This window comes from Lampetra planeri, chromosome 54 (genome assembly GCF_965212315.1).
Source record: "Lampetra planeri chromosome 54, kcLamPlan1.2.h2, whole genome shotgun sequence".
Classification (NCBI taxonomy): domain Eukaryota; kingdom Metazoa; phylum Chordata; class Hyperoartia; order Petromyzontiformes; family Petromyzontidae; genus Lampetra; species Lampetra planeri.
Window position 1 is genome coordinate 6,720,838 of NC_136160.1, and position 27,020 is coordinate 6,747,857.

The 27,020-nt window shown below is 46.8% G+C and overlaps 1 protein-coding gene across 2 annotated transcripts in view; it reads right to left on the minus strand.

Moving 5' to 3' along the window:
• The window catches only part of LOC144735058 (septin-7-like), a 150,681-nt gene that overhangs the window by 18,482 nt on the left and 105,179 nt on the right, over positions 1-27,020 (minus strand). For both annotated transcript variants that reach the window (XM_078617448.1, XM_078617447.1), the window contains exons 3-5: positions 20,259-20,365; positions 12,926-13,026; positions 6,044-6,178 (exon numbers count right to left, since the gene is read on the minus strand). In XM_078617448.1, the coding sequence (XP_078473574.1) occupies positions 6,044-6,178; positions 12,926-13,026; positions 20,259-20,365 (343 nt within the window). The remainder of the gene's footprint in view (positions 1-6,043; positions 6,179-12,925; positions 13,027-20,258; positions 20,366-27,020) is intronic.

Here is a 27,020-nt window from a genome sequence, read left to right on the forward strand (position 1 = left end):
GCTCATTGCTTCTCCGTCCTACAGTTTTTTTTTTTACCGTATTCTCCGGATAATGAGACGCTCCAGGAAAAGTAAAAAGCAAATAAAAAAAACTCTGGGTTAATTAAAAAAAAGTGCGTGTTATAACCTGGAGATTAGTATACACAATGGAGAACCGTCTTCCAGAAGATAATCATGAATGCGATGCTTCAACTCGGAGGAAAGATGTCTAGTCAGCTCACCGCTGAGCCAGTTATAACACAGTAAACGGTTCTATTCTTACTACAGGCAGCCCAGTAATTTATGTACAGCGATGTAATGTGAACAGGTTGCTGTACACCAGAGGACATTAATGAACCTGTCATGTGATTCACAAGAGAAGGCCCCGTCACGGCCTACTGATAAAATGCAGCAAATACAAGGCGGTCCAAAAGCTAATTTCAACTACCACACCGAGGGATTTCAAGCTCAGTGTGCCAACTACACGGCCGCATCCGTACAGGGCTTAACCGTGTTGTTGGACCAGATGATTTGTGTGAGAACTGGTCATCTCACCATTGGAAAGGTGTTCCCGTTCAAACAATTATCAAAGGATAAATCAGTTCCATCATCCTTCTGCGGTCGAATAAATTAGTACAACGAAGTGCGATGTCAACTTTGATCACAGCATGGAGATTGTGGCCGGGGCCATGGAGATGGTGATTTTTCCACCTTCTGGTTCAGGGTCGCCAACGTTTCGATCCAAAGAAACCGGAAAACATAGCTGTGAGTTTTCCCAGATCATGCCACTTTAGCGATAATCACATACATTTCAATGACCCCACTATATCAGAAGCAGTAACATAAGCCACCATAAGAACTTATGGTTATGATAATAAATATTTGTTTCCCTCCACGCACCAAAAAATTAAGTGGAGCAACTTAAAATATGTCCTAAGTCAGCTGTACGATCGGACGTATAAACTGCCGAGTTTATTTGTAATCAAATAAACACTGCCTGCATATCATTCCAGGAAACTGATGTCACACAAGGCGAGTGTTTAATTGTTCTCTAAAAAATTTCCTTTTCATGTCATAAACAGCAGAGCGGCGAACGTACGCCGCGGAAGACGGCTACGTGGGCGCGTGTACAACTCAGGCCATTGCTGCCAAGTTGGGCAATGCCACGCCGCCAAGTCAGTGGCAGATTAATGTAGCTGTCATAATAGCTCAGTGCATGCTTTAAACAAAACAAAAGATTGTTATTGCAAGGGGGCCCATGTTGCCTTGGCCCAAGCATTCCGCAACACAACAGCATCACCACCACTACGCTCGCTGCTAGAGAAATAAATTAATGTTATTTTAATCACTTGAGATATATCGCTCTTTTTCAGAAGCGACCTGGCCACAAATAATAACTAAGCGGCCTATCACGTGGAAATTTAAAGCAGGCAAAAGCTCTAAACGCACGATTCAAAATGTGGTGGGAAAAACTGGAACACCCGGAGCAAAATTCACGTGACCACGTGGAGAAAATACCCCGGTTTATGTTGGGGACGCGTTCCTGAAATGTGCAAAGACTAATATGGAAATGACGTGAATCAAAACAACTTACAGGGAAGGTGGAGACGAAGGCTGAGAGGCGACAGATACGAGAAAGGACGGACGATGCTGTCGGTGGTGGCATTAAAGTGACGACGAATTTGCAAAATGATGTAAAACCGTAAGAAGTAAATCAAGGTATTACTGTACCAAACACTTGAGTCTAACAACCCCACGCATCTGACTTAGACGTTTTTGTTGTTGTTATAAAAGTAAATTCAACTCATTCTTCAAGTTCAACACTTTCTGCAAATGGTGGAAAAACCCATCGCAAATGTGAAATAAGTGCAGGCGGAGAGCATTGTGCATGAAATGTGGTGGTCACATGACGTGTGCAAGGCATGATGATGGGATTTGTGCCTTCTTGCCGTTTGTGAGCAGCACAGCTGTGTGTGTTGTTCGTCTAATGTTATTTTATGGGGTTAGTATTTAAGTGGCGAGCACACTGTGCTTTCAGTGTGGCCACCAGAGGTTGATTCTGAGCCACGGTTAATACCCCACCCCCTCTTCACTAACCCACCAATAAGCATGAAGTAATCGTTCAACAACCCCCAATGACCGAAAAGGTATTCATCCAGTAGTGGATTGAGAAAGGGCTGAAACTATTTGTGGTTTTCATCTGACTGCGTTGCACTGTGGCAGAGTGCCCTAATAAGAAGCCGTGGGTTGCCGTTAAAATTCCCGGTGAGTGGTTGGTCCATGCACATTATCTCCCTTGGATGATAATACAGATAATAAAATAACGTGGTTGAACCAATGGAGACCATGGTCTGCACCATGGGAATGTGGAATGACCACAACTGGAGCTGGAATATGAGTGGAGAAGGGTACTTCCCTCCGTGTCTGAAAATGAATACGTTTTAATTCTAGATTTGAAGCTTTCGTGACTGCAATGATTCATATTCTCAGGTTTTTTCGGTAAAGTCACGTAGGTAAAACATTAAAAGTAATGAAAGTAAAATAAAACAAAACAAAAATAAAAATAAAATTCACGACGTTTCGGAGGCAACACAAGTCTCCGTCATCAGGTGGGACCGTCACAGCCAGATTAGCTGCATCAAGTGAAGCAATGATTCAAGATGTAATCCCTCGACTTCGTTTTTCCTGCAACTTTGTGCCGAAATTGTAAACGACAGGAGTAATCCGGTCCAGTGGTCAGCAATGCCTGTCCACAGCTACAAGGTTTGCCACGTCAAATCCACCTGTGTATGCAACTAACCCTTCGAGGACTAGTCGTTGACACTTGTCGCTCGCTATCACCGCAATTAGTTCGCCTGCTAAGCCCGTGAAGTTTTCAACCAGGCGTAGCAAATCGACTGTGTATCGTGCGCGTGTATTACCCGCCGCGCGGGCTACTGTAAGTGCAGAAACACGACGGTACCACCGCCCCCCCCCCCCAGCGACAGGAAATTCCACCGCGCTTGGTATTAGACCCAGCAATGCAAAAGCACTTCCAGCCGGCCCACCGTCTAGGGAATACGAACGGCATTTCGCGCAACTGTGCATCTTCAACGGCCCATTCCGCGCCTCTCTTCCCAACAAGAAAAAGAAAGGCAAAAGAGATCCTCCCCCCACGCCCTTCCATAGCCTCTAACAGGCTGCTGGGGCAAGTACCGTCAGTGAGCACTATTAAGGCTTCATGAAGTGCTCCTAGCCTGGCACAAGCACCGTGGTGACGTCACTTAGTAGTGAACAGCTGCTGTTGTACAATATAGTCGAGAATACAGCACAGAAGTAACTATCGTCCAATCCAACAAAAGTAGCATGGACAATTGCATATCTCAGCGTGCACTGCTGCATTATTATCAGTACACAAAGGCAAAGATCCCCCGTATAGGCTTTCACAGACTATGAAAGTGCTGTTAGCACGCACCCATGCAGGCCAACATGGCACATGAGGGGGGCGGGTGGTCAGCACCACGCTCGGTCACCTTTGTCTCCCCAGTGCTGATGTTTACAGAGTGCACAAGGGTACTCATCTAAGGCAGTCAAGCTGGGGGAGGCCCAGGACTGCTTCGGATATTCACCACTGATCTCTGTTGGCCATGTTCGTAGCGCAACGCGCAAACCACTGCACGACCCTTTCACAACGGCACACACACGAAATGCTCTCCATGGGCACGTGTGTGTGCCCGACATTCAATCTCCCTCTTTAATCTGGGTAAACTTTAGCCACGTGACGCCTGCAGTTTTATTTCGTTTTCGCTGGTGGTGGGGGGTGGGTCGGTTTTTCAGGAATTCACAGCCTCCATGAGAGATGGCTGACGGCAAATACACCCATGCCCCACGACTCCCAAGCAGTGTTGGGTTTTTCTCACGACCAATTTAAGGTTCGGTGGTCGTACGGCACTGTGGTCACAGGGTGCTCGACTCGATACGTAAAGCCTCGCGAGTTCAACTAATGTCGGTGACGAAAGGCGCTTTAGAAATCGAAAATAGAACAGAACTCAGGCCCCCATAATCCCTTTGGGGATGATAACAAAACCGGAGGGGTTTTTGGGCTAAATCGCGTAAATATAAATTGTGCCGTTAAACCCACCACCACCCGTAAGGTTTGTCACGTAAAAACATGTCAATTCGTGGCTAGTGAATTGGAGAGTAAACCCACAACATTTACAATTCGAGTTAACGACTTTTCGCCGGTAATTACAACCTGCCTCATCAGGCGACAGCCAGAGCTGTGGACAAATCGTCCTGTTCAACAAATGCCCTGCCCCCTGCAGGAAGTCAACAGGAGTTATCCAATGGTGAAATGGACCAAGCACTCGTCCTAGGCCACCAACAGCAATGTGTACCACCCTATATTACTGCTTGTCTGAGCGGGGAGAGAATTACAAGACACATAACACTTAAGTATTTCCCACTAGATCTTCATGAAGCTAATGGGGACACACAGGCACTTTGCTTCTTGAAGCCTTCTTGTTGCGAGCAATAAGAGGGCTTGCGGTTCAACCCCAAGGAATCACTCGGGTCGTTTCATGCATCGAATAAGAATATTTATTTAGACTGGAGGTTTTGTCGATGAGCTATGAAACTCCTGTTCACAGATGCCCAGTAGGAGCGGGTCAGCAAGATCGAGGTGCATGGTAGTACCCGTGAAATGCATCAACAGTATTTGATGGGGTCATATCAAATGAGTTGTCTTTGTACATTTAGATGTTTAGATTTAAAGCTTTCGTGACTGCAGGGATTCATCTTCTTGGTTCTTTCGGTAAAGTCACATAGAAGGGAAGTAATAAAATAATAAAAATAAAAAATAACAAAATAATTCTCACGACGTTTCGGCCACAACGCAAGCAACCGTCTTCTGAAGACCTGAAGACGGCTGCTTGCGTTGTGGCCGAAACGTCGTGAGAATTATTTTATTATGTTTTATTTTTATTATTTTATTACTTCCCTTCTACGTGACTTTACCGAAAGAACCAAGAAGAAAACATTTAGATGTTGTTACCGAAATGTGCATTGTATCTAGAATGTTGATCTCCGCGCGTCAGCAAGAGTTATTTCGACAATGTGTTGTCTGTAATGCTTGAATGAGGCTGCATGGCCCGCTTCACTTTACATAGACTGCTCTTACAGTAACTAGCCAGACAGGATAAACACGTCACTTAAATAAAATCAACATCCTCCAGCGGGACGCACACATTTCCCGATGATGTCACCTTTCGAGCAATGTAATTGGCATGAAATCCTGTTTCCTGGATCCAAGCATAAAGGGCTGGGTTTCTTAATAAGTGGTCCCATGGTCGCTGGGATTAGCAGCCAGATTCAATCATTGAGGTTTTTCAAGAGGACCAAGGACCCCCCCTCCCTCCAATCCACGTAAGTTTAAGTAAATACAACCCTAAGTCTAAACACACGTCTACCCATCAGCAGGGTGGCACTGTAGCAGGAGCACTTAACAACAAACTGGCGGGTTTAAATACTGGTCAGAAGGTGGACTCGGGCCATCATCCATTACGGGGTCAACAAATTAGTAGTAAAAACAATAACTTAAACTTGTAACACACGCAGCATTATTTGCTCACTCTTGTGGAGAGAGGACTTTTGATCCACAAGCAACCACAAACAAGCAGTGTTTTAAAACTGCTTTTATTGTTTAGTTTGTTGTCCTTCCCCCGCACCTCCGATTAGCACGGTTGGCTATCTACGGTGCGAAAGAAGTTCCAGACACATACAGAGGAACTCAACAGAGGCTGTCCTATGAAGATACTCATAACCTGTCCTCAAGAAAGTGGAATTTCCACCACTTGTTAAGGCTGCCTACACAGAGATGAGCACCCCCCCCCACCCCCCACACTCGTTGGGAACAGGGATAAGTTGTGACTTTTGTGTTTGAATCCAACAGTCAAGAGCTACTCCACCACACGTGCGAGTGAGCGTCCACACACGTGGACGCTCGCACGCACGTACGTGAACACGCACGTACGTGAACACGCACATGCGTGGACGCACGCACACACATGCTTTAACACACACGTACCCATGGCCGGAAGGAAAGATGAAGTAGAGGCAGCAGTGCACGCGGCTGTCAGGCATGAGTCTCCGGTTGACCCGAGCCTCCGCATTGAGGTAGTCCTCACATTTGCTGTCGATGTAGTCGATGATGGACTGCCAGCTGCTCACACACACACACACACAGGTAGACAAAGATACCCCTATTGTCTTACTGACTGATGGGGCCATTAGCGAGCACCTATTAAGGCAACCACGGCGCACACAAGCAGATGGGTGTGACCGACACGATGCCCGGGCAGGCATGCTACTACTGTCCGTTTTGTGTCTGCCTGTCATCACTGACCAATCGGAATGCTCCCAGGTGTCAATCAGTCACTGCTGAAGGTCAAACGACCTACACCGAACACAACCCCCCCACCTCCACCTCATGAGCATCTGGTGATTGAGTGGTGAGTGTCAGGTGAGTGGTTGGTGGGTGTAAGACCAAGGCATGCAGTGATGCGGCAGAGCTCATCACCAACATTACTGTGCTACACAAACAAGTGTGCACCACATGCACGTCGGGGGTTCAAGAAAACCTTCAGGACTGTGCATTCACACCTCCAATTAGCATGGATGGCTACGTACTGTGAGAAAGAATTTCAGCACACATACATACTTTCAATGATAAACTTTGGGACTAGTCTCGTAAAGCAAGATTGACAAACAAAAGGGGCGAGACAAAAGTGCACGTTCAATATGGCTGTAGCCAAGTGTCTCGCTCCCACTGTGATGACACAGCTGGGTGGATTAGCGGTCAGCACGCTCATCCATCTGTCTAGTTTATGTACAGGGTCGACACAGTTCGATTCCCGCTACAGCTGTTCGGTAACTTGAGCGTGGGGATGCTATCAGCAACTGCTCCCTGCTGCAACTCCGTGCACTAAAGAGAACTCTGTGATAACATTCACAAGAGTGCACAGAAAGTGGCAACACTCAAACCTAACATCTCGAAACACCCGAAACGGATAACTGGTTGAGAGATCCTGTTACCCAGCTGCTCATTGGCAAAAAAAGACTTAACACGATTAAATTACACTAATTATGTAAAGTCATCCATAATACAGGTTTATTGGGTTAGATCGCGTAAATATATAAATGTTCGTTAAACCCGCCACCACCCGACACAGCCAACTAGTAAGGTTTGTCACGTAAACAGAACGTGGCCAATTCGTCACTAGTACAGCACACCGGTTGGAGAGCCAAGCCACAACATTTACCATCTGAGTACGACGTTTCGCCAGTAATTACAACTAGCTTCAATTACTGGCAAAACGTCGTACTCAGATTGTTGTGGCTTTGCTCTCCAACACAAGTGGTGTGCTGTACCAGTAACGAATTGGCATGTTCTGTTTACGTCACAAACCTTACTAATTGGCTGTGTCAGGTGGTGGTGGGTTTCACAACACATTTATATATTTACGCGATCTAACCCAAAAAAACCTGTATTATGATGATATTGGTAGCGAAAGCTTGCTACGTGTTAAACTATGTAAAGCCATTTTCTGAAACGAGAATTCCCGATCGCTTGGCAGGTCGCAGCCAGGATCGCAGAGCGATTCATAAAATACGTAATTGCATTGATAAAAATTCGCTGGTTAGTAGTCTCGCCCCCCCACCCCTCCGAATGCCGGAACACCGTTGAACGCAGTGTCAAATACAGGTAGTCCCCGAGTTACGATGGTCTGGCTTACGATATTTCGATCTTACGATGGCGATACGACAAAATTGTAAAATATTTAAAATTTCGCCCGGCAGGCAAACGCAGCAGCGTACGAGGTACGATACTGTACGTTGTTTTTTTTTAATAGCAGATAGGATTGTTTCCTGAAAAAACTTTCTATTAAATTGCAGTTCATATAGGTTGGCTAAGAATTTTCATTGTTTTTTTTACTTTACATTTTACTGTGCAATACAGTATTGTAATTAATACATACAGTATATAGTTTATACACTACGGTGCTGTAAATTGTTCTGTTTTGGTCAATTATCACCATTCTTTAAGACTCCTGGGTAGGCTAGGCCATCTTCGACTTACGATATTTTTGACTTACGATGGGGTCGTCGTAATGCATCTCCATTGTAAGTAGAGGACTACCTGTACTAATGAGGTGTTTGTCTTTCGCTGGAACTAGGCGATACTCGTGGCACAGGTGGCAAAACCGCGAGCAAGCGGCCCCACAATGTGCCATTGTCGAATGCTACGATTACAGGCAGTTTGGAAAAGTGAAAATACGAATTTATTACAAAAGTATTCTCAACAATCGGAACCAGGATGTACCTGGGGACTGTCTGGAATCTCGACAGGACGTGCGTCACCAATGCCGTGGAGGTGTAGGGGAATGTATGTTGAACTCACGTGACGGAATCTTCACTCTCAAGCGTGTTTGTGTGTGGAATTTTACTGGTCTAGCTCAAGCTACTGTCCGATTAGAATTCTTAATGAGCAAATGATACTTTTATGGACACCCTGTATCGTATGATAATAAAACTGATAACATTGACCCATTGTAGGTCCTAAATTAGTCAACACTTCTTGATTCTAGATTTGAAGCTGAAGACGCAAGCTTGTGTTGCCTCCGAAACGTCGTGATTTATTATTTTATTTCTATTATTTATTCTATTATTTGTATTATAAATTTTTATTATTTATTTTTTACCTACGTGACTTTACCGAAAAAACCTAAGAGTATGAACACTTCTTGAGCCCATCCTGCATAGCGTGATTTTTGTTCCAGCATTCTACGTGCCGATGGAAACCCGAGTACCTCCCACGAAACACTCTGTACTTATGCAAGCATAACACAAACTGTACGAAGTCGGTATGCAACCTACTTACTCTACCGCATCGTAAAGGCCAAGCAGCTGGGTGTCTGCCGCACGTGATCTCCCGAGTGCGATCCGCCTCCCAAGCGCTGGGTTGCAGGAGTGCAAAACCACTGCGACCGCGCGCTGTTGTTTTAGTGCGAGGGTGTGCGCATGTGTGTTTGCATGCACATGTGCGTGCGCGCGTGCGTGCGTGTGTATGGAGGGCAGTCGTGTAGCGGTCAGCACTACGAACCCGGCGACCCGAATTCGATTCTCGCCCACGGCCAACATCGGTGACAAATATATCTGGATTGCCTTCAGTACTTCCTCAACAGGCAAGGTCGATGAGTCCGATGCCTTCTATGACCTCCTGTCACAGGTGCTGGCTAAAGTGGCCCCTCGGGATAGAGTCATCTTTTTGGGTGACTTTAATGCCCGAGTTGGTCATGATGCTAGCACCTGGTCTGGAGTGATTGGAAGGCATGGGCCACATCAGCTCAATAACAACGGTAGGAGGCTGCTCGAATTTTGTGTAGCCCATGGGCTTGTAATTACCAACACGCAGTCCTGACATCAGCGCATCCACACAACATCATAAATGCATGCCGGGTCCAAGCAAGAACATCTGCTGGACTACGTAGTGACGGAACAGCTGATGCGGACCCATGTCCTTGACACCAGGACCTACCGTGGAGCTGATCTGCTCACTGACCATCGACTTGTCATCTGTAAGATGCGCCTGCCATTCTTCCACTCCGATGGTAGGTGTACACCCAGAACCCCATTCAAACCCATTATGGCATGGTCTCAGCTAGCTGATGAAAAGTTGCAAGATAGAATTTCATCATCGCTTGCGGCTGGGGTTGGCAGTCCCCCACTCCACCTGATGTCGAGGGTAAATGGCGAGGTTAGGACTGTGGCTCATGCAGCTGCAATGGCTGCTTTGGGTGCACGGTCCAGACCTCCTCAGAGACCCTGGCTGACAGAGGAGGTGTTCAGGTTGGCTGAAAAAAAGCGACAGGCCCACTCTCATCGTCTACAGCATCCTACGTCAGAGAATGAGGAGGCTTACTGCAGCCTTCGCTCGGAGATTCGGAGAGCCGTGAGGCACTGCAAGGATGGTTGGTGGTCACGGGTCGCTGAGGAGATGGAGTCTGCCTCAATGGCCCGCAATCACAAATCGCTCTTTAATTCCATAAAAAAAAGTAACCTGCAGCACCACACCTATTATACCATCATTAGGAGAAATAACGGTGATCCAATCTCCGACCCCCAGGAACAGGTTTGCAGATTTGCTGAGCATTTCTTTGAGGCCCTGGGGGAGGGGAAATCCCTCAGCCTGGAAAACATCGTGGGACAAAGTGGGGATGACCCTGCTGAGGCTGCGGTGCCTCAAATACTGGAAGAAGTCACCCTGTGCGAGTGGCTGGCTGAGGTGCCATCTGTTGAGGAAATAATGAAGGCGATCCAGAGCCTCAGACCAGGAAAGGCACTGGGCAGAGATGATCTGCCAGGTGAAATGCTGAGGGAGAGAGGCATTTGTGCAGACTACCCTACATGACATCATGACAAGAGTCTGGACCACTGGACGGGTTCCGCAGGATTGGAAGGATGCCTTGGTGGTCACTCTCTTTAAGAAGGGGGACTGCACAGACTGTAATAACTACAGGGGCATCTCACTCCTCAGTGTGCCGGGAAAGATCCTGGCAAGGATTATTCAACATCGTCTTGCCAGGCACGCTGAGGAGAGGCTTGCGGATCCCCAAAGTGGTTTCAGGAAAGAGCGGTCCTGCACAGTAGCCATATTTTCTGTCCGTCTGCTTTATTGACCTGGTCAAGGCCTATGATACCATCAGTAGGCCTGGGCTCTGAGTTGTTCTTCGTGCTTTCGGAGTCCCTGACCCACTGCTCACGATCATTAAGGACCATCATGATGGTGAGCGGGCCCGGGTAAAACTACGTGGCCGGGAGTCAGAGGCATTCCCTGTACACCATGGGGTGTGACAGGGATGTCCTCTGGCTCCCACATTATTTAGCATCTATTTCGACCACGTAGGTCAAGGGATGGCTCCCTATTGCTCAACCATGTTATGTATGCCGATTATCTGGTAATTGCTGCTCACTCAGAGGAGGAGTTGGAGGCGCTGCTGCTGAACCTGGAGCTTGCTACTAAGAGGTGGGGACTTACCATCAGCCCCACCAAAACTAAGCACCTGGGGTATTTTGTACCATCGGACACTCCACCCCCACAACTCCCAATTGGTGATAGGGCAGTTGTGGAGAGAGTGGAGAGTTTCCCATACCTGGACCGGCTCCGGTTTGACAGCAGAGGCCTCACTCCGAATCAGTCGAGCAACATTATCTTTTCATCGGTTGTGTAACGCTCCCTTCTCTACGCTTGCGAAACATGACCCCCCCTAATGGAACATCTTCGCCGGTTAGAAACATTTAGGCTGGCCTGCCTACGATCCATCCTGGGTTTAACCAGGCTGAATTGTGTGAGGAGCTCACAAATCCTTGAAAGATCTGGGCAAAGTCCCATCGGTGAGCACCTCCGGCAGGGAAGGCTGCGTTGGCTGGGTCATGTAGCCCGCATGCCCATCCACCGCATGCCTAAACAGCTTTTGTTCGGCCGGATCAAGGGGGCTAAACGGGCACGGCATGGGCTAGAGAAGTGATGGAGTGATGTGGTACAGGAGGATTTGGAGCTGAGTGGACTTGCCGATGACTGGTACCAGCGGTGTCAAGATCGGCCTCTGTGGAGGAGGCTCGTGAAGGACGCTACTGGGCAGTTGGAGGCAGTCGCCCTCCAACAACAACAGAGGGGGGAGGAGCGACGCTCAGAACAACGAGCGGAGTGCCGGGTGGCTAAAACACAGCAAGTTGGCACAGTAGTCTGCCCCGTGACCTCCTGCCAGAGGGCGTCCGACACATCACGTGGCCTCAACGTGCACATAGCCTGGCACAAGCGTCATGGTGACGTCACCGCCACTTAGTGGCGAATGGCGGTTGTTATTGCATGTGCGTGTGCACGTGCGTGCGTATGGAGAGTGGTAGTGTAGCGGTCAGCACTACAAACCCGGCGACCCGAATTCGATTCTCGCCCATGGCCAACATCGGTGACAAATATCTTAACCGGTCCTGGGCATCCCCTAAGTACTTGGGAGGCAAAGGCAGTCCGGCGTGGTGCTGGCTACCAACCCCCTCATGTGCCGTGCCGGCCTTCATAGGTGCTACTCGCTAACAGCACTTGCCCCAACAGTCTGTTCCAGGATACACGGGGGATCTTTTGTCTTGCGTGTGGCCGTGTGTGTGCGCCGATTATGAACGCATGCAAACTGAGAAACAAACACAAGCCCCACTACCTGCTAACTGGCATTCCATGAGGACCAATTGCCATACATCAGGGCAAGCATGCTGAACCCACACCAGTAAAATACCGAGAGGGAATTGAATCATGCGCCTGTGTGCAGACAGGCGAGGTTGTGCGAGCAAGCAAGTTAAAGGACAGGTCCGCCAACCTCATGAATATTATTCAGCGCAACGCTGAGAATTTAAATGATCGGTTTTACTGTCACGTAATGAACATAACGCTCAGTAGCAGTGCAGGTGTAAAAGTGCTGTCCCCTGCTGTTGGAACATGGGTCACTTGAAGGGATCTCAATGGTAGCTCTGTGGTATCTGCTTTCATGGGCCGTTGTCTGACACGATGGTTTGCATTGTTCTAAAAGAGATCCAAATGTATGTACATGTACGTATGAACTTCTTTCGGACCGTACGTTTCCAGTCGTACGAATCAGAGGTACGGGAAATGGATCCCTCATCTTATGACATGGCAGCAATATCAATCAGACTAAGCTTGAGGAAAAAGGATTTAAAAAGTGATGAGCGGTCCACGCGGTAATTCTGTCCCTCTCTCTTCCCAGAAACCATTGGTGCGTTGTATCAGGCTTGTGCGTTTACCACAATACATTATTTTTTAAAGTAATGAGCGTGGCTTCGCATTGCACGAGCCACACAACTACCGTGTTTTGTCCGTGGCTCTGTGCGTTAACGGTACCAGCTGCTGTTGTCCACCGCATCGCCAAAGCCCGGCGTGTCCACTATGGTGAGCGTGAGCTGCACGCCGCCCTCCTTGAGCACCACCTTCGACTGCTCCACCTGCAAGAGACGCGCGGAGATTTGGCCTCACGGAACATCGCGGCAAGGGGCTGCAAGTGAAACGCACGAGAAGGCAGCTCTTACAAACGCAAGGCATACCCGGCCACCTTTCCATCCCGATTGTCTCTGTCAAGGGCACCAAAGACAAAAATCCCCCATATCGCCTATAAGAGACTGTTAGGGTAAGTGCTGTCAGCGAGCATCTATGCAGGCCGGCACTGTGGCACAGGAGGGGGCGGTTGGCCAGCACCACGCCGGGCCGTCTTTGTTTCCCAACTGGCCATATTTACACACTGCACCAGGTACCCATTTGAGGATCAGTCGACCTGGGAGAGGCCTAGGATCGATTCAAATAATTATCACTGGTGTTGGCCCTGAGCGGGAATCGAACCTGGGTCGCCGGGTTCGTATCGTGGCGAGCTAACCACTTCGCCGCTGCTCCCCATTGGCTCCAAAACCTTTCCCGACTCGTGCGAACCACCGTCAACCCTCAAAATCTATGTCGTGGAACCACCATGCGGTATCAAATGTTGGCCTTTTGTGAAAAACATCGTATCCCCAACATTCTGACAGCCCACATCCCACGGCCTTGCGGCCCACCAACGATAGTCGGTGAGACCACAAGATGGAAAATTACAGGTCTACTACGTTCATGCCCGCATTGCAATCGGTACTCATTTTAGGCTGAACAGATCTAAGAGAAAGCCCAACGCGGGTTTGAATACTGACCGCCACCATCGGTTTGCTTAATGACCAGAAATGTTCGATTCTCTAACGATGGATATTTTCTCCTTATCCTTTTTTAATATTTAAATACCAATTCTGCTCGCGTTCTGCTTTGGCAGTTACCGTCATTTCACGCCGTCACCACGGCAAGCGTGCGCCTCCCCTCCGAAATGACGTTATTACCCAGATTAAGCAGGCGGCAGCCTCAATAGTGCTTGGATGAGCGACCACCATGCACGACAGGTTGCCATAGGACTATATTGTGGACAGCAGAGGCAGTACAAACCACTTCTATGCCCACACGTCTATGCCCCTCCTCTTCGCCAACTCCGCACTGAACGGAGTGGTGAACAGAGGTCGCAAACGGGTTTTGATTCCTTACCCGTACCCGGCCGCACCAGGGTCGCAAACGGGTACAGGTAGTTGGGTATCGGGTAGGGTACGGGTAACGAGTACCCGATTGCGACCTCTGGGATGAAGCCATGTTGCAGGCGCGGGTGGGTTGATTCTAGGAACTTGAATTGTGAGAAGAGACAAGACGTTGGGAAATGAGTGACAAACGGTTACTCACCAGTGAATCATGGCCTACCCGTACCCGTACCCGGCCGCACCAGGGTCGCAAACGGGTACCCGTACCCGGCTGGGTACGAGTATCGGGTACCCGATTGCGGCCTCTGATGGTGAAGTATGGTCTAACGACTCCCATCTTGTTAGACCGTTTGGGAGGCGCTCATCCAGCAGTGGATTGACAGACAGGGCCGTGCGTGTGTTGTGTTGCACGAGGACTGGATGCGGTAACCACGGGCCGCAGTCGCCACCACGGCACCCGTGCGGAAAGAGCACCACGTGACGTGCGGTGAAATCAACAACAATGTCGCGTCTATCCTAGGGTTTTAAGGCTTTTCTTGCAGCCTATAGGAGCTGTTTGGCACTATGGGACCGTGGTGGTTGATGGGCTGGGGTTAAACACTTGGGGCCTCAGGCATAGCAAAGCTATATTTGGTTAAAGCCCCTTTACGGTTGACCCAATTCGACGTGACATTTTTAAAAGAGGGAAATTGTTCTCAAACTGGTTACGCTCTGCTGCAAATAGAAAACCTATGAGTCTGCCACAATTAACACTAACGACACATTGGCGGTTGTACTGAGTTGATAATACAGTACTGCACCATACAGGGAAGCGTAATAAAGCAACGTTAAACCCGCAGCAACATAATTACTCATTCTGTGACTAAATCACCCGGAATGTGCTCAATCTCATCAGACCTCAGAGGCTAAGAAGAGTTTGAGCCTGGATAGTGCTGGGATGGGCAAGCACCCGGCTCAACACTACGTGGTGAGCAGTCGCGGGCAGTGTGCAGGAAATCCATTGTTGTACTGGATGTCTATGCTTCCTCCCCACCCTTCACCAACCCTCACTGACCATCGTGGTAAAGTTTAGTCATACAACCCCCCACAACCAACACGATGTGACGATGTCCCCATCCAGCAGTGGATCGACAAGAGGACGATGGACGTACAGTTGCTCATCTGACCGAGTGGCCTTGTGGCAAAAGCACTGTGTGCACGGCGAGTGGGGAGCTCGTTCACTCGGAACATCGTCCCTCAAAAAGTTAATAAACTAAGTACCGCCTTGTGAAAAGCCAACATTTTTTTTTATGGGGAGAATGGCCTCGTCATAGAAATGTAGAATCTCCATCTGGCCAAGGGCTGCCAATGTATGTATGTACGTACAGTAGATAATCGATTATCAGCCATATTTTAAAAAAAAATCCGGATATTAACTAATAATTATTTAAAATTGCTTATTTTTGCACATTCTTGTATTAAATGTTCTAGTTATGCTTTATTAGTGTTATAAATTAGTTTACTCTATTAAATTGGCATGAACATACAAATAGACAAAAATAAATATCCTATTTTTTAAAATTACTGTATTTACTGTACCGAACTTACCCACTCCGATCTCCAAAACTCTACATGGGTCGATATATAAAAGTACAGTATTTTCTTTGTTTAAGTTGCATGTAGTGTATAATGTAGTGTATTTTATATACTTTTTTGTCACGGGAACATGCTGCCGATCGCCAGACTGGTTTCAACCTTCAGGGTGGTGGAAGCTGGATAACCGCGCGCTTGATAATCGATGATCAAATGTATGATGAACTTCTTTCGCACCATACGTAGCCAACCGTGCGAAATCAGAGGTGCAGGAATTGAGCCAAGTGCCCCCCCCCCCCCCATTGCTCATCGAGCCGAGGCAGACACTGACGTAACTACTGCTATGGTTTTTTTTGTGGTTGTGACATTTACATTAAATTATGCCTGAGGCTCTATTGTGTGAGGGGCGTGTTGTTTTGGCATCACAACATATTTCCTTCCAGAACGCACGGGTTTAAGAATGATTTCTCTCAGTCTCGTATCTGTCAAAATGCCGGTGTCCTGCTTAGGGATGTTTTGACCGCGTACGCTGCACAAAGCAAAAAAAACATCTTTCCGGATGCAAATGTTGCCCTTATGTTCTTAGGACACACCTTCAGGCATTAACACGGATATGTAGAGGCCTTTGTAAATCCATTGCTAGATGAAGGCCTTCCCGAGCCCTTGGTCAATCTGGCTGTTTCGCATTTTTTTCACAAAGCTGATAAATGCCACTGATGTTGGCCTTGACCGCGGTGGCGAGATGTTAACTCCCTCACCTGGTATGCAGAAGGTCCCGAGTTCGATCTCAACCCTGACGCCTGTATATTTGGAGTTTGCATGTTTCTCTCCCTGTGGCCGCGTACATTTTTCTCCGGGTCCTCTGGTTTTTCCCCCACCACATTTAGAATCAACGTGCATTTCGAGTACAATATTTGACAAATTTCCACCCGGTAAACCACTTCGTGAGCACCATTTGTGGGCAAGTCGCTTCTGAAAAAAATATTTAAGCTAAGGGTGATGGAGGCCTCAGCACAATTTCAAATAGAAAAATGCACTGAGACCCTGAATTTAAAAACAGCAGTCAACAAGCAGTCACCCCATTCGGAATGACGGCCACAGGCTCCACGCCGCCATTGGAGGGCGAGCATCAACCCGATTCTCGTTTGAGCAGGCAGACATTTAGCGACTCTTGATTGACACGTGTGTACAGGGGATTCTGTCTAGCATGGCAATAAGCCTGGGCATGGGGGGAGGGTAAGGACGATTCTATGGCCAGTAGACATCCACGAAAGTGGCACTAAAAAACTTGCAAGGATGCCCGCCTACTAAACCACAATGCAGAAGTGATGATGATTATTGATAGGAGTGCCATATCCCAAAGTGGTTCTGTTGCTGATCCATAAAACATGTCTGCGCTTTACAGACTTCACCTTGTGCACTTTACGATACGGCTTCTGGGGATTTCTACAGCGACAAGCCACGCTCGGCGGTGGGACGCATTCCATCCCGATGAGAGAAAACAGCGCAGAGTGCTAACGGTCTGGGAAAATGCTTCCTCGGGCTTCGTGGGAAAGTTGAAAAAATAATCAAGCTGCACAATGTGGAGCTGTAGAAGCCGTCGCCGTCGATTTGGAGCTATTTTAAAACGGGAATAGCGTAAACACGGGCTCACGCACACACTCACACGACAGCATCAGAGCGTGCGCGCATGACAACTGGCAACACGGTTCCCATGAACTTGATTCGCCAGTTCGCCAACCCATGTTGAGGACTCTAACGGACCGACTGTCTCGTCTCATCCGCACCGAGTTCCACCGCCACCACTACAGCTCCTGACACTTCTCTCCGTCTGCTTCTTCTGCTGTCACTTTGTAATTTCTTCCTGTCGTCAAATTTTCTTGCTCAAATCAAGAAACGTGCTAACTCTTTATCGATTACAAATTTGGTAGTGCTGATTGTTGCTGGCCACTCGGTGTTTTCGGCCTTTGGGCCCTGTGCTCGGCAACAGTTTTGAAACGTCATGAGACCTCCTTTGCCAGTATTCAATTATGATAATAGGGTTTTCCCCTTTCTGTCAATAAAACAGTTGTGTTAAGATGTTAAACACCAAACTGAAACCTTTGCAAGAATGTCTGCATTAACCATATATACTTGTGGTGAACATGCAAACAAAAAAACACACTGACAGTATGTGCATTGTCTTTAAAACTGATTGGTCCACACCAGAGACAGCTTTCTTTAGAGTCTAGTCTCAAACAAGTACATTTGTGGTTAATGCAGACATGATTCCTCGCAAAGGTTTCAGTTTGGTGCTTTAACATCTTAACACCTGTTTTGAAATGTTTTAAGAAGTAATAATGGGGCATTGACTTTGACATTGAACTGTAGTCAAGAGTGGACATATAATGGGGGGTGTACCCTGCTATTGTTGAGTGCAAGAGGTGGTTAACTCACACCACACGAGGTTCTCCCTGCAGGCAAGGGACATCATCAAGCGCCGTCTCGGAAACACATATTGCCTACAATCCGCGGAGGCAGCTTTGAATACTCTCGTTCAGACGTTGCTGTGCGCTGTTGAACAAGACTTTTGGGGTGCAGAGCTGTACGTATGGCTCCAGCCAATAACATCAGTCTCCACTGCGGCATTCTTACGAAAGGTTCTCGGTAACACCTTGCTGATAAGAGTCGGAGAAGTTAAAACAGGTCTAGGGTTTTCCTACGTGAAACAAAACATGAGCGGCCAACACTGGTTCTGAAGGCTCATTGGTCAAAGCGATGAATATTTTTTTTATTTTGGCGACGAAACGGATGCCTCCTTACCTGCAGTGATTTATAAGATAGGTCGTAGAGCGACGAGACTAACACAAAGATGAACTCGCTTACCGGGCCCACAAGGTCACCGTTTACTTAATTGTGCTTCTGTACGCTTTTCAAAGTGGGATATTTTAAGAATGTTAAATATTAATACTGTTGAATTCACACACACGTATACATTTTTTACAAGCTAAAATTTAGTTGCCTTGAAAAGCCACAGATGGCTACGTCGTAAATACATCAATTTAGGTGCCTGTGTCCATCTGCCAACCCATGAGTCACCACCGCAGGGTTCTCATTTGACCATTATTCACGGTGGTCAGCACCGGCTAAGTCGATCTATGGCGAGCAATGCGCCAATGCTCATCTTCATCAATGACCCTTGGACAGCTGTGAAGAGGCAACGTTTCTTTGGCAAGTACTCGCCCCACCTCCTCCCCTCCCACAGGACAACCGAAGTTAAATGGGCGATAAGGTGACCCCGTTGATCAACCAGGAAACTATAAACATCACAACTAAAACAATGGTTCCTACCCGAGTAACTACTTATTATTTTCCTTGTAACTTTGAGGTCGGCAGCAAACCTGATAAGGCTGTCAAGGCCATGATGAAGACCCGCACTTTGTAACTTTGTTTTTGTTCACGCTTGGTGGGCGGGGAAGAGGGATGGGGTGAAGGTCCTAAGGCTGCGGGACATTGCGTTGAGACACTGCTGAAAGACGTTCTGCCCAATGAGCCAGGAGGAGACTGGGGGCAGTGGAATGCACCACGGAATGTGGTGTCACATGCCATGCACAAATACTGAAAAGGCCGCCCCCCCCCCCACTGCCTCGACCCACAATGCCTCGCCGAGCCCACACAAACAAGTCGATCCATTTCAATTACAGAGACAGCAGCGGACAAATGAACCAATTTTCATAGCAGCAAAAACAACAAAGGTGGCTCCACAGGGCTGGTGGTGATGCAATGTGGGATTCAGTTGAGGTGGCGCGGGTGGCTAAGAGGTCAAAACGTTGAACCGGCCATCGCTGAGAACCTGAGTTCGAAGCCAGGTTTCAGCTGCATGTGATGAAACCAGGTCCTGAGTGTAGTCAGTTCGTGGTTTCAGCAATTTTGCTAATGACTGCACACAAAAAAAATCCCTCACTTAGACTAACTTTAAGCATGAAGGATTTGAAATGTTGGTTTGACTGTAATGCGATTAACATTAATTGTGGTGGCAGGGCGGGTGGGAAAGTACTGCATTCTACGACCGTGTGGAGCAGAAGTCACTTTTCAAGGATCTCAGAGGTAGCTCTGTGATATCCGTCTCTGTGGGCCATTCCTCGAACACAAAGGGTTGCGCTGCTTGGCGAGAGATCAGAATGCCTGCTTCGTCAAATGACATGAGGCCGATATCACGATTGGGATACATTTGGTGAAAAAAAAGACAAATTGTAAACAAAAAAAGACACAGAAATTGTAAAATAAATTTAAATAAATGTGGGATGTAGGGTGTTGGAGCACTGAGCCAGTACCACCGAGATTTGCCCATCCCAGACTCCTACTCGACGAGCATCACAACTTAGTGGGGATTCAAAAACAGCTGTCCTATGCAAAGAGTGACTTCCACCACTGGCTCAAGGCCACTAACACAGAGGAGCGTCGTCCGCGAACAAAATCTATTTTACCGAAGCAAAACAGATAAAAGATTGACACTACAAAATAAAACCGATGGAGTCCAGCATACGACTTGCTCAATACCTGCTGTGGCACGCCACGTCATTTACCTGGAGGGTTTTTCTGACCCGCTGGGAGGGCCCCGGGTACTCGGACGCGTAGAGGTCGGTGAGGAACAGCGAGTTGATCAGCGTCGACTTTCCCAGGCCAGACTCGCCTGCAACACAAATTAACAACGACCATTTAAGCCTTTCACCATACATCAGTTTTTATTTCGATTTCGTTCTGATGACATATGTGTACGTCATCATCCCGTACGTGTATGTCATTGGAATGGAACCGGAAGATGCAATAAAATAACTTTATCAGTACCGAGGCTCCCACAAAGCCATGCGGGAGGAGCGTGCTGCACAGTTTAGCGCCAGCCATCTCAGAGAGCGGGCGTGTCGCTACAGTTCTCCGCGGTGAGTACAATGTCTTTAAAAACAACAGCGGTACACCTCAATATAAAATTAATGCCCAACCACTTGCGAGTTCCGAGATTCAGCAGTGAGCGGGACACCCACCCTGCAACTTGCAGACATCTTGGAATGGGAAAAGGTAAATATATCCATGCTGCATTTGTGCAACGAACATGATTCCCCCCCCGCCCCCCCCCCCCCGTGGCGGGCGTCTCGTGGTTGGCAAGGACCCTCGTGCAAAGGAAATAAATTAGGGTAATTTTTGTGCCTTGCTCTTTATAGCCAACCACTTATGCAACCGCCTGCAGACAGCTACAGGTGACTGACATCGTAATGCTTTATATTATTCGGTGTAAGTTACAACAGCGTTAAAGAAGGGGGTGCTGAAAAGAGTCTCTGGCCTGACATGGGAAGAGTAGCCTAACAAAAGAGAGTCGAACACAATGCCTTGGTAATGTTTTTTCTTCACAGCTGTTTGAATTCATCCTGTGTCTGTGTGTTAAACTGAAAACAACAGAGAAACGTTAAAACAATCTAGAGAAATAGGTGGAAATCCTTGAGAAACCTCGCATGTCTCCAGTTAAAAAAAAGAAATCACTTGCAGGGAAAGCAATCGTTGCCAGTGGCGAAGGAGTGCGGTGTGTTGTGAACGAGTGGTTAAGTTCTTCCTTGGATAACACTGGTCAACACACTTTTTCTGGCATAAGGTATTCCAACGGTTTTAAGGTAATTTTGGGGTGCCGATTCCAAATCTGGCATCAGTTTTTGAGATATCAAATATTGCATTTTCAATAAAAACTGCAGAAGAAAAATATTAAATGTGGATATCTACATAAAATGATATTTTAAACACACTATCCTAAAAATATAGCACCATATTTTAACACTAAAGCAGTCACTGACTCGCAACAACTTGCAATCATAAGTGACAGAGTTAATTTCGGGTAAACTCAATTAAAATGGGGTATGCCGATAGCATAAAAATGAGATGTGATAGAGCAAATCTGAGATCAGATTTGGAATCAGCACTCTGAAATTAGTCTTAAACAGCTGCAAAAGTCCAGGCCAGAAAAAAAAAAAATTTGTTGACCAGTGTAATTGATGGACAAAGTGCATTGCACTTCAGTGGGATGGTGTCAAAAGGTCACTGTCCAATCGCCACCCACACTTAACACGGGTAGTGAAGTGTATCCTTGCCTGTATACTGCATCGTATTCCCAGACGTCGCCACAGTAACCTCACTCACGACGGCTGCCAGATGCAAGCACCAGGATTTTGATCAGCAAGTTGTCTAAACAAGTCGGCCATTAAGAGTGGCAGCAGCAGCAGCAGAGGACTAACGGCTGTTGCCATTGTGCATGTTTCGAGTCCGCATTTCACTGTAAACCATTGTGGTCTGCAGGGCAAGACCCCGGGAAGTTCTGGGAGTAAACACGCACACATTGTTTAAACAGTGGCTCCCACATGAAACCACCATATGCCCCCCCCCACCCATTCACTTGGGGTTCAGTCAAATATCCTAACCAATGTCACCAACGGTGGATACGTTTTTAAATCGTGTGAATGAAACAAGTGGAGCTGTTCAAGAGAATTGGATTCGGTTGATATCCCCAAATAATTTAGTTGGAGGCTGCCTTTAGTCCTGCGATGTTTATGTGTTTAAAGATAGGCAGTGAGCAGCAGCAACGTATCTACGGCACTGGAAAACTGACAAGGTGAATGACATACCTATGGTACACTACATTATTATGGGCTATGGCTGTGTTAGTTTAACACGAATGCTTTTGCGACCACGATTATCCATGTAAGAGTTGTTTGGGTAAGATTGCTTAAATATAATGGATGTGTTCCCGATTTTCACCATGTATCTGAGAGTCATGTCCGGTTAGGACATTTCAGGTAATACCAAACATACATGTTGTGTTCGATTGATCCGAAAACCAGGAGTGACAGAACTAGTGTAATGTCACTTCCATACTTTACTTGCCAAAAGTAGCTCTAAACGTGGCATGGGGTGATGCAACTATTGTTAGCACGGAGACATTTGACATTGGTATGGAACGTAAATTATTCAAAAATCTGACAAACTAATTTTTTAAAATCCTAAATCGTCATCAAAAATCCAAAATGTTTAAATCCAAGTCATCCATCCCTGTTAAACACCAACACATTGCATGGTGTTTATGTAATCTGTGCCCATTATATTCATTAAATGTAATAATAACTCAACAAGAGCATATTTGCAATGATGTGCAAGAACTACATTAGTCACGCCTGGAATATCCTGTTTTCCGTGTTGGGCAGGTGTCCTGACAACGATATCATCAGCAGCCACCGCTGGAAGAAAACCAGCACACATCATTGCCATTGCTCATGGTCTCGGGATGTCACAAATCCAGCTTGCTCCAGCAATGACAACTGGCCCTTAGCAGTGCGGGCTCAGAGGAGTCCCATGGGGGCATTGCATCAGCGATCCGCAAGCCACCAGATTCCACGTTGCAATGGCATTTGCGTGCTCGCGGACAACGCAAAAGCAGTGGGGCGGTGGGCTGCATGACCCTCCTCAGAGTAGCCCCGTGTCAATGATTATTCTCGAGCACTTTTAAACGCAATTACCATTTGCCCTGCTCAAACAAACCAAACACTTATCCAGACGCAACCAGCGCACTTCTCACGTCGCCGAGAGAGACGAAGGGGGGGAGAAGGGGGATGGGGCCGCCGTGGTCACTGAGGTCAGGAGACCACGAGTTGTAGTGGAAAGGCTAAAGTCGCCAACCCCCATCAATTTCCTGTCGTTGGCTCTCTGACCGATCGGCAACTACTCTTCGAAAGCCCTGCATTAATTTCGAATTCCCACAGTACAGCCTCGTCCTGTGATGTTACTCCCAGTGTGCGTTCATACGCGTAAAAATTAACCCGTAAAAACAAAGTTTTTCACTATAAATCCTTTATATGCGTGGCGGCTAGAGTCCTCTCGTCCTCTGGCTTGAGATGGCTGCCACCTATGGGCCAGATGATTGCCTGCCACCATTAAGCAATTGATAATGAAATATAATTATTTTTTTCCTAAAAAGTGTAACATTTTTGAAAAAAATGTTCACGAAAATAAATTGTCACGCACAACGAGTCTGTGTGCAAAATGTCAGCTCGATTGGATCACGGGAAGTGGGTTAAAAAACGACCGAAAGATTTGCACGGTCGTAAGCGCACAAGCAAGCAAGCAAGTGAACTTAATATAAAGGATTTAAAAAGTAACTTCACTCAGTTATTCCTCACAAGGGGTTGGGCTGCTCGGATTCTCTTGCCGTTCCCCTCTCCTCTGGTCGAGTCCGCTTTCCTCATATCTGTGTTGGCCCCGTCCCCTAGGGGGCAGCGAAATTTTCTTCAAGGGACACAGCCTGTGGCATGAATACCGTGCAGGATAAATTTCAAATGTGCACGAGGAATGTCATCGGACACACTGTGACGACCAAACAACATGAAACAAATTCCTTTCTAACACCACGTTAACTCGAGGCGTGGGGACATGTGATCTAGGTTTTGTGGTCCGAGTAACCTTAGCTGTGATTTTGCGGCCAGAGGTGGGGGGTTGGATGCAGTGGGGGAGGGGGAGAGGCAGTGGTCTACAATGATGGTCACTATTCCAAAAAGGTTGGAGAAGCCACTGCTCTTCTCTACTCGTGTCCTGCACCAGTCTTTCTATCACACACATTTAGAAGCATGCGTTTACATCATTTAGATTATTTGGCTGCTATACATTTCCACATAAGCCACTTCTAGTTGAGCTATCATTTGTGGCCAGGTTGCTTCTGAAAAATAAGCTTATACCTCACTGGGAAATCACAAAAAAATTAAATTATTAATTTTTTTGTGATTTGCTTACCTTTCCTATAGTTTGCACTCCTACCGTATGTTTGTATTCTTTGTTGTTGTAAATTTCTGACCCCACCCCGACTGGACATCTGTGAAAGAGCTTCATAACCTCATCGGATTCCTCCAGCACGAATAGAGATTCTGATTCTGAATTACTGAAAGCCATCTTCATCTATTCTACCCGACTTTGCTCACATTCAACACGACGTAGATTTATGCAACCTCTGTGACCTATTGAAGAACCGAATCCGTGCTGCAGGAAAGCCTCATCTCTTCGTATAACTGCCTCTTGGCCAGTCTGTTTATTGACATTTCCCTTTTACATTCGTATTGCAGTCGTCGAAAATTCAGTAGAACTATGATTTATTACAACCAAAAGAGTTTGACCAAAATAATAACCAGCATCGTAGTTTGTCCCCACGGACTTAAAACTGTACACGCTGTGTTTCTTTAAAATGTAAAACAGCCATTATTTGTGTTGTGGTTAGCATTTATCGGTTACAGCCTTGACGTGTTTGTACATCTATATAAACTGGCTGCGTGCACAATTGAACCATTTATTTATATATATGACTGGATACAATATTCATTGTATGTCCCCATACTGTTCAAGATATAGATATATATGAATATACGTGTCATTATGTGTATGCTATATACATGTTGAAAGACACGCTTGCAAAAGGGATGTTCCATTTCAACGGAGTTCCCAGGTGAAATATTTAAATGAATACCCAAGTTCAACTATTTAGCATCAAATGCTCAAAAGAATTACCCACCAAACTTGGAAGGACCCTACTGAATTAGAGTCTTGAGACTCGGTGAAGCTTTCCTGGGTAAAAAAAATCATCTTAATAATAACGGGTCGCCTTCACTACTGTTCACAAAGAGGGCTGTCGGAATCGTTGTTGCTTTAACTCATTCCCAATCGCCCGATGGACAAAGTGTCACAAAAGTCGCCCTTGCTGAAGGGGCCCACGGTGGAATTCCCCGGGTATGGTGGCGCACGGCTGTATATCCAGCGCCTTCGAGAAAGAGAGGCCCCGCCCCGGTGGTGGTGGTTCACTCAAATCATGCACACCAGAAACCTTGCCTGCTACGGGATCAGCGAAGTGCTACTAAGGTGACAGAAGGGCCAGCCAAGCTGGATTTCTGGTGCGTTTGCGTCGGGTTTGGTTTTTCTACCATATACGTGGGGAGGTGGAGGGGGTGCTCTTGTTCTTCGAGCACCCACGGTTTCCTTCCCACACAAACGTACAGTACTCAGGAAAGAGAGAGAGAGGACTGGTCAGGCAGCCCGAGCACTTACGCATAAAACTATTCTCCCCCTAAGATTTGGTGAATTGTCATGATTTGATTCAGCCATTGGATTAAAAAAATATTTACCTATTTTTTTGTCCCATTTGCATTCTCACTTGTACGATCTTGTTCGTACTGTCTCATTCACTCCAGTAGCCTAAATCTAAACATTCCCAGCAGCGAATTTTCACAAACATTTACATGAATCACAACTAATCGATTCGCAAATGAACAAGTTGAAGAATATATATGAGGCACAATTAACTTTAATTCATGAGTTGAAAAAAAAAGATCGAGACCAGTGATCCTTAATGAAGAAATTATCACATCAAATGCAATCTTCCACTATCATTCATGGATCTCTCTAACGGCCACTTCACCGTTCCCTCTTCGTGCACGCAAGACATGCAGGTGCTTCTTTAAAAACCCAGACATTGCTGTGTGTCTGACAGCCTCTGAGCCAAGGAGAGGGTTGGGTCGGTATCACCTGGGTTGGCAAATGTTGCAAGTTTGCACCATGGGTAGACAGCTTAGCTAAAATAGTTTTTTTTGGGTTAGATCGCGTAAATATATAAATGTGTCATTAAAACCCGCCACCACCCGACACAGCCAACTAGTAAGGGTTGTCACGTAAACAGAACATGCCAATTCGTCACTAGTACAGCATGCCGGTGTGTTGGAGAGCCAAGCCACAACATTTACAATCTGAGTAAGAAGCGAAACAGGTGGACTTCTCCAAAAATCTGGCTGTCGCTCAATGAAGCTAGTTGTATCCCATTGATGTTCAGTCCGTAAATATTTCGTTTCACGTTTTTTTCCCCACCCAAAACAATATTCTCCATCAATAAAACTACAGCACTCTTCTTTAAAGAATTTTCTTTCTCACAAAAAGCTACCATGGTGACCTTGCTGTCATACATATTTGTGATCTAGTGATAAAATGCTTTAAAAAAATGCTTTTATCTCTAGATTTGCCACCCTGGGTGGTACGAAAAAAACTTTTTTGGGCCAATGGCCCGGGCTTCGAGGCACCAAACTCGCTCTGCGTTGCGGAAACTCCCTTTGGGCGCCGCAGTGACGAGATGTTAACTCCCTCGCCTTGCACGCAGGAGGTCGTGGGTTCGAGCCCAGCCCTGACGCCTGCTGTATATTTGGAGTTTGCATGTTCTCCCTGTTGGACGCGTGGATTTTTCTCCGGGTCCTCCGGTTTCCCTCCGCATTTAGAATCAACGTGCGTTT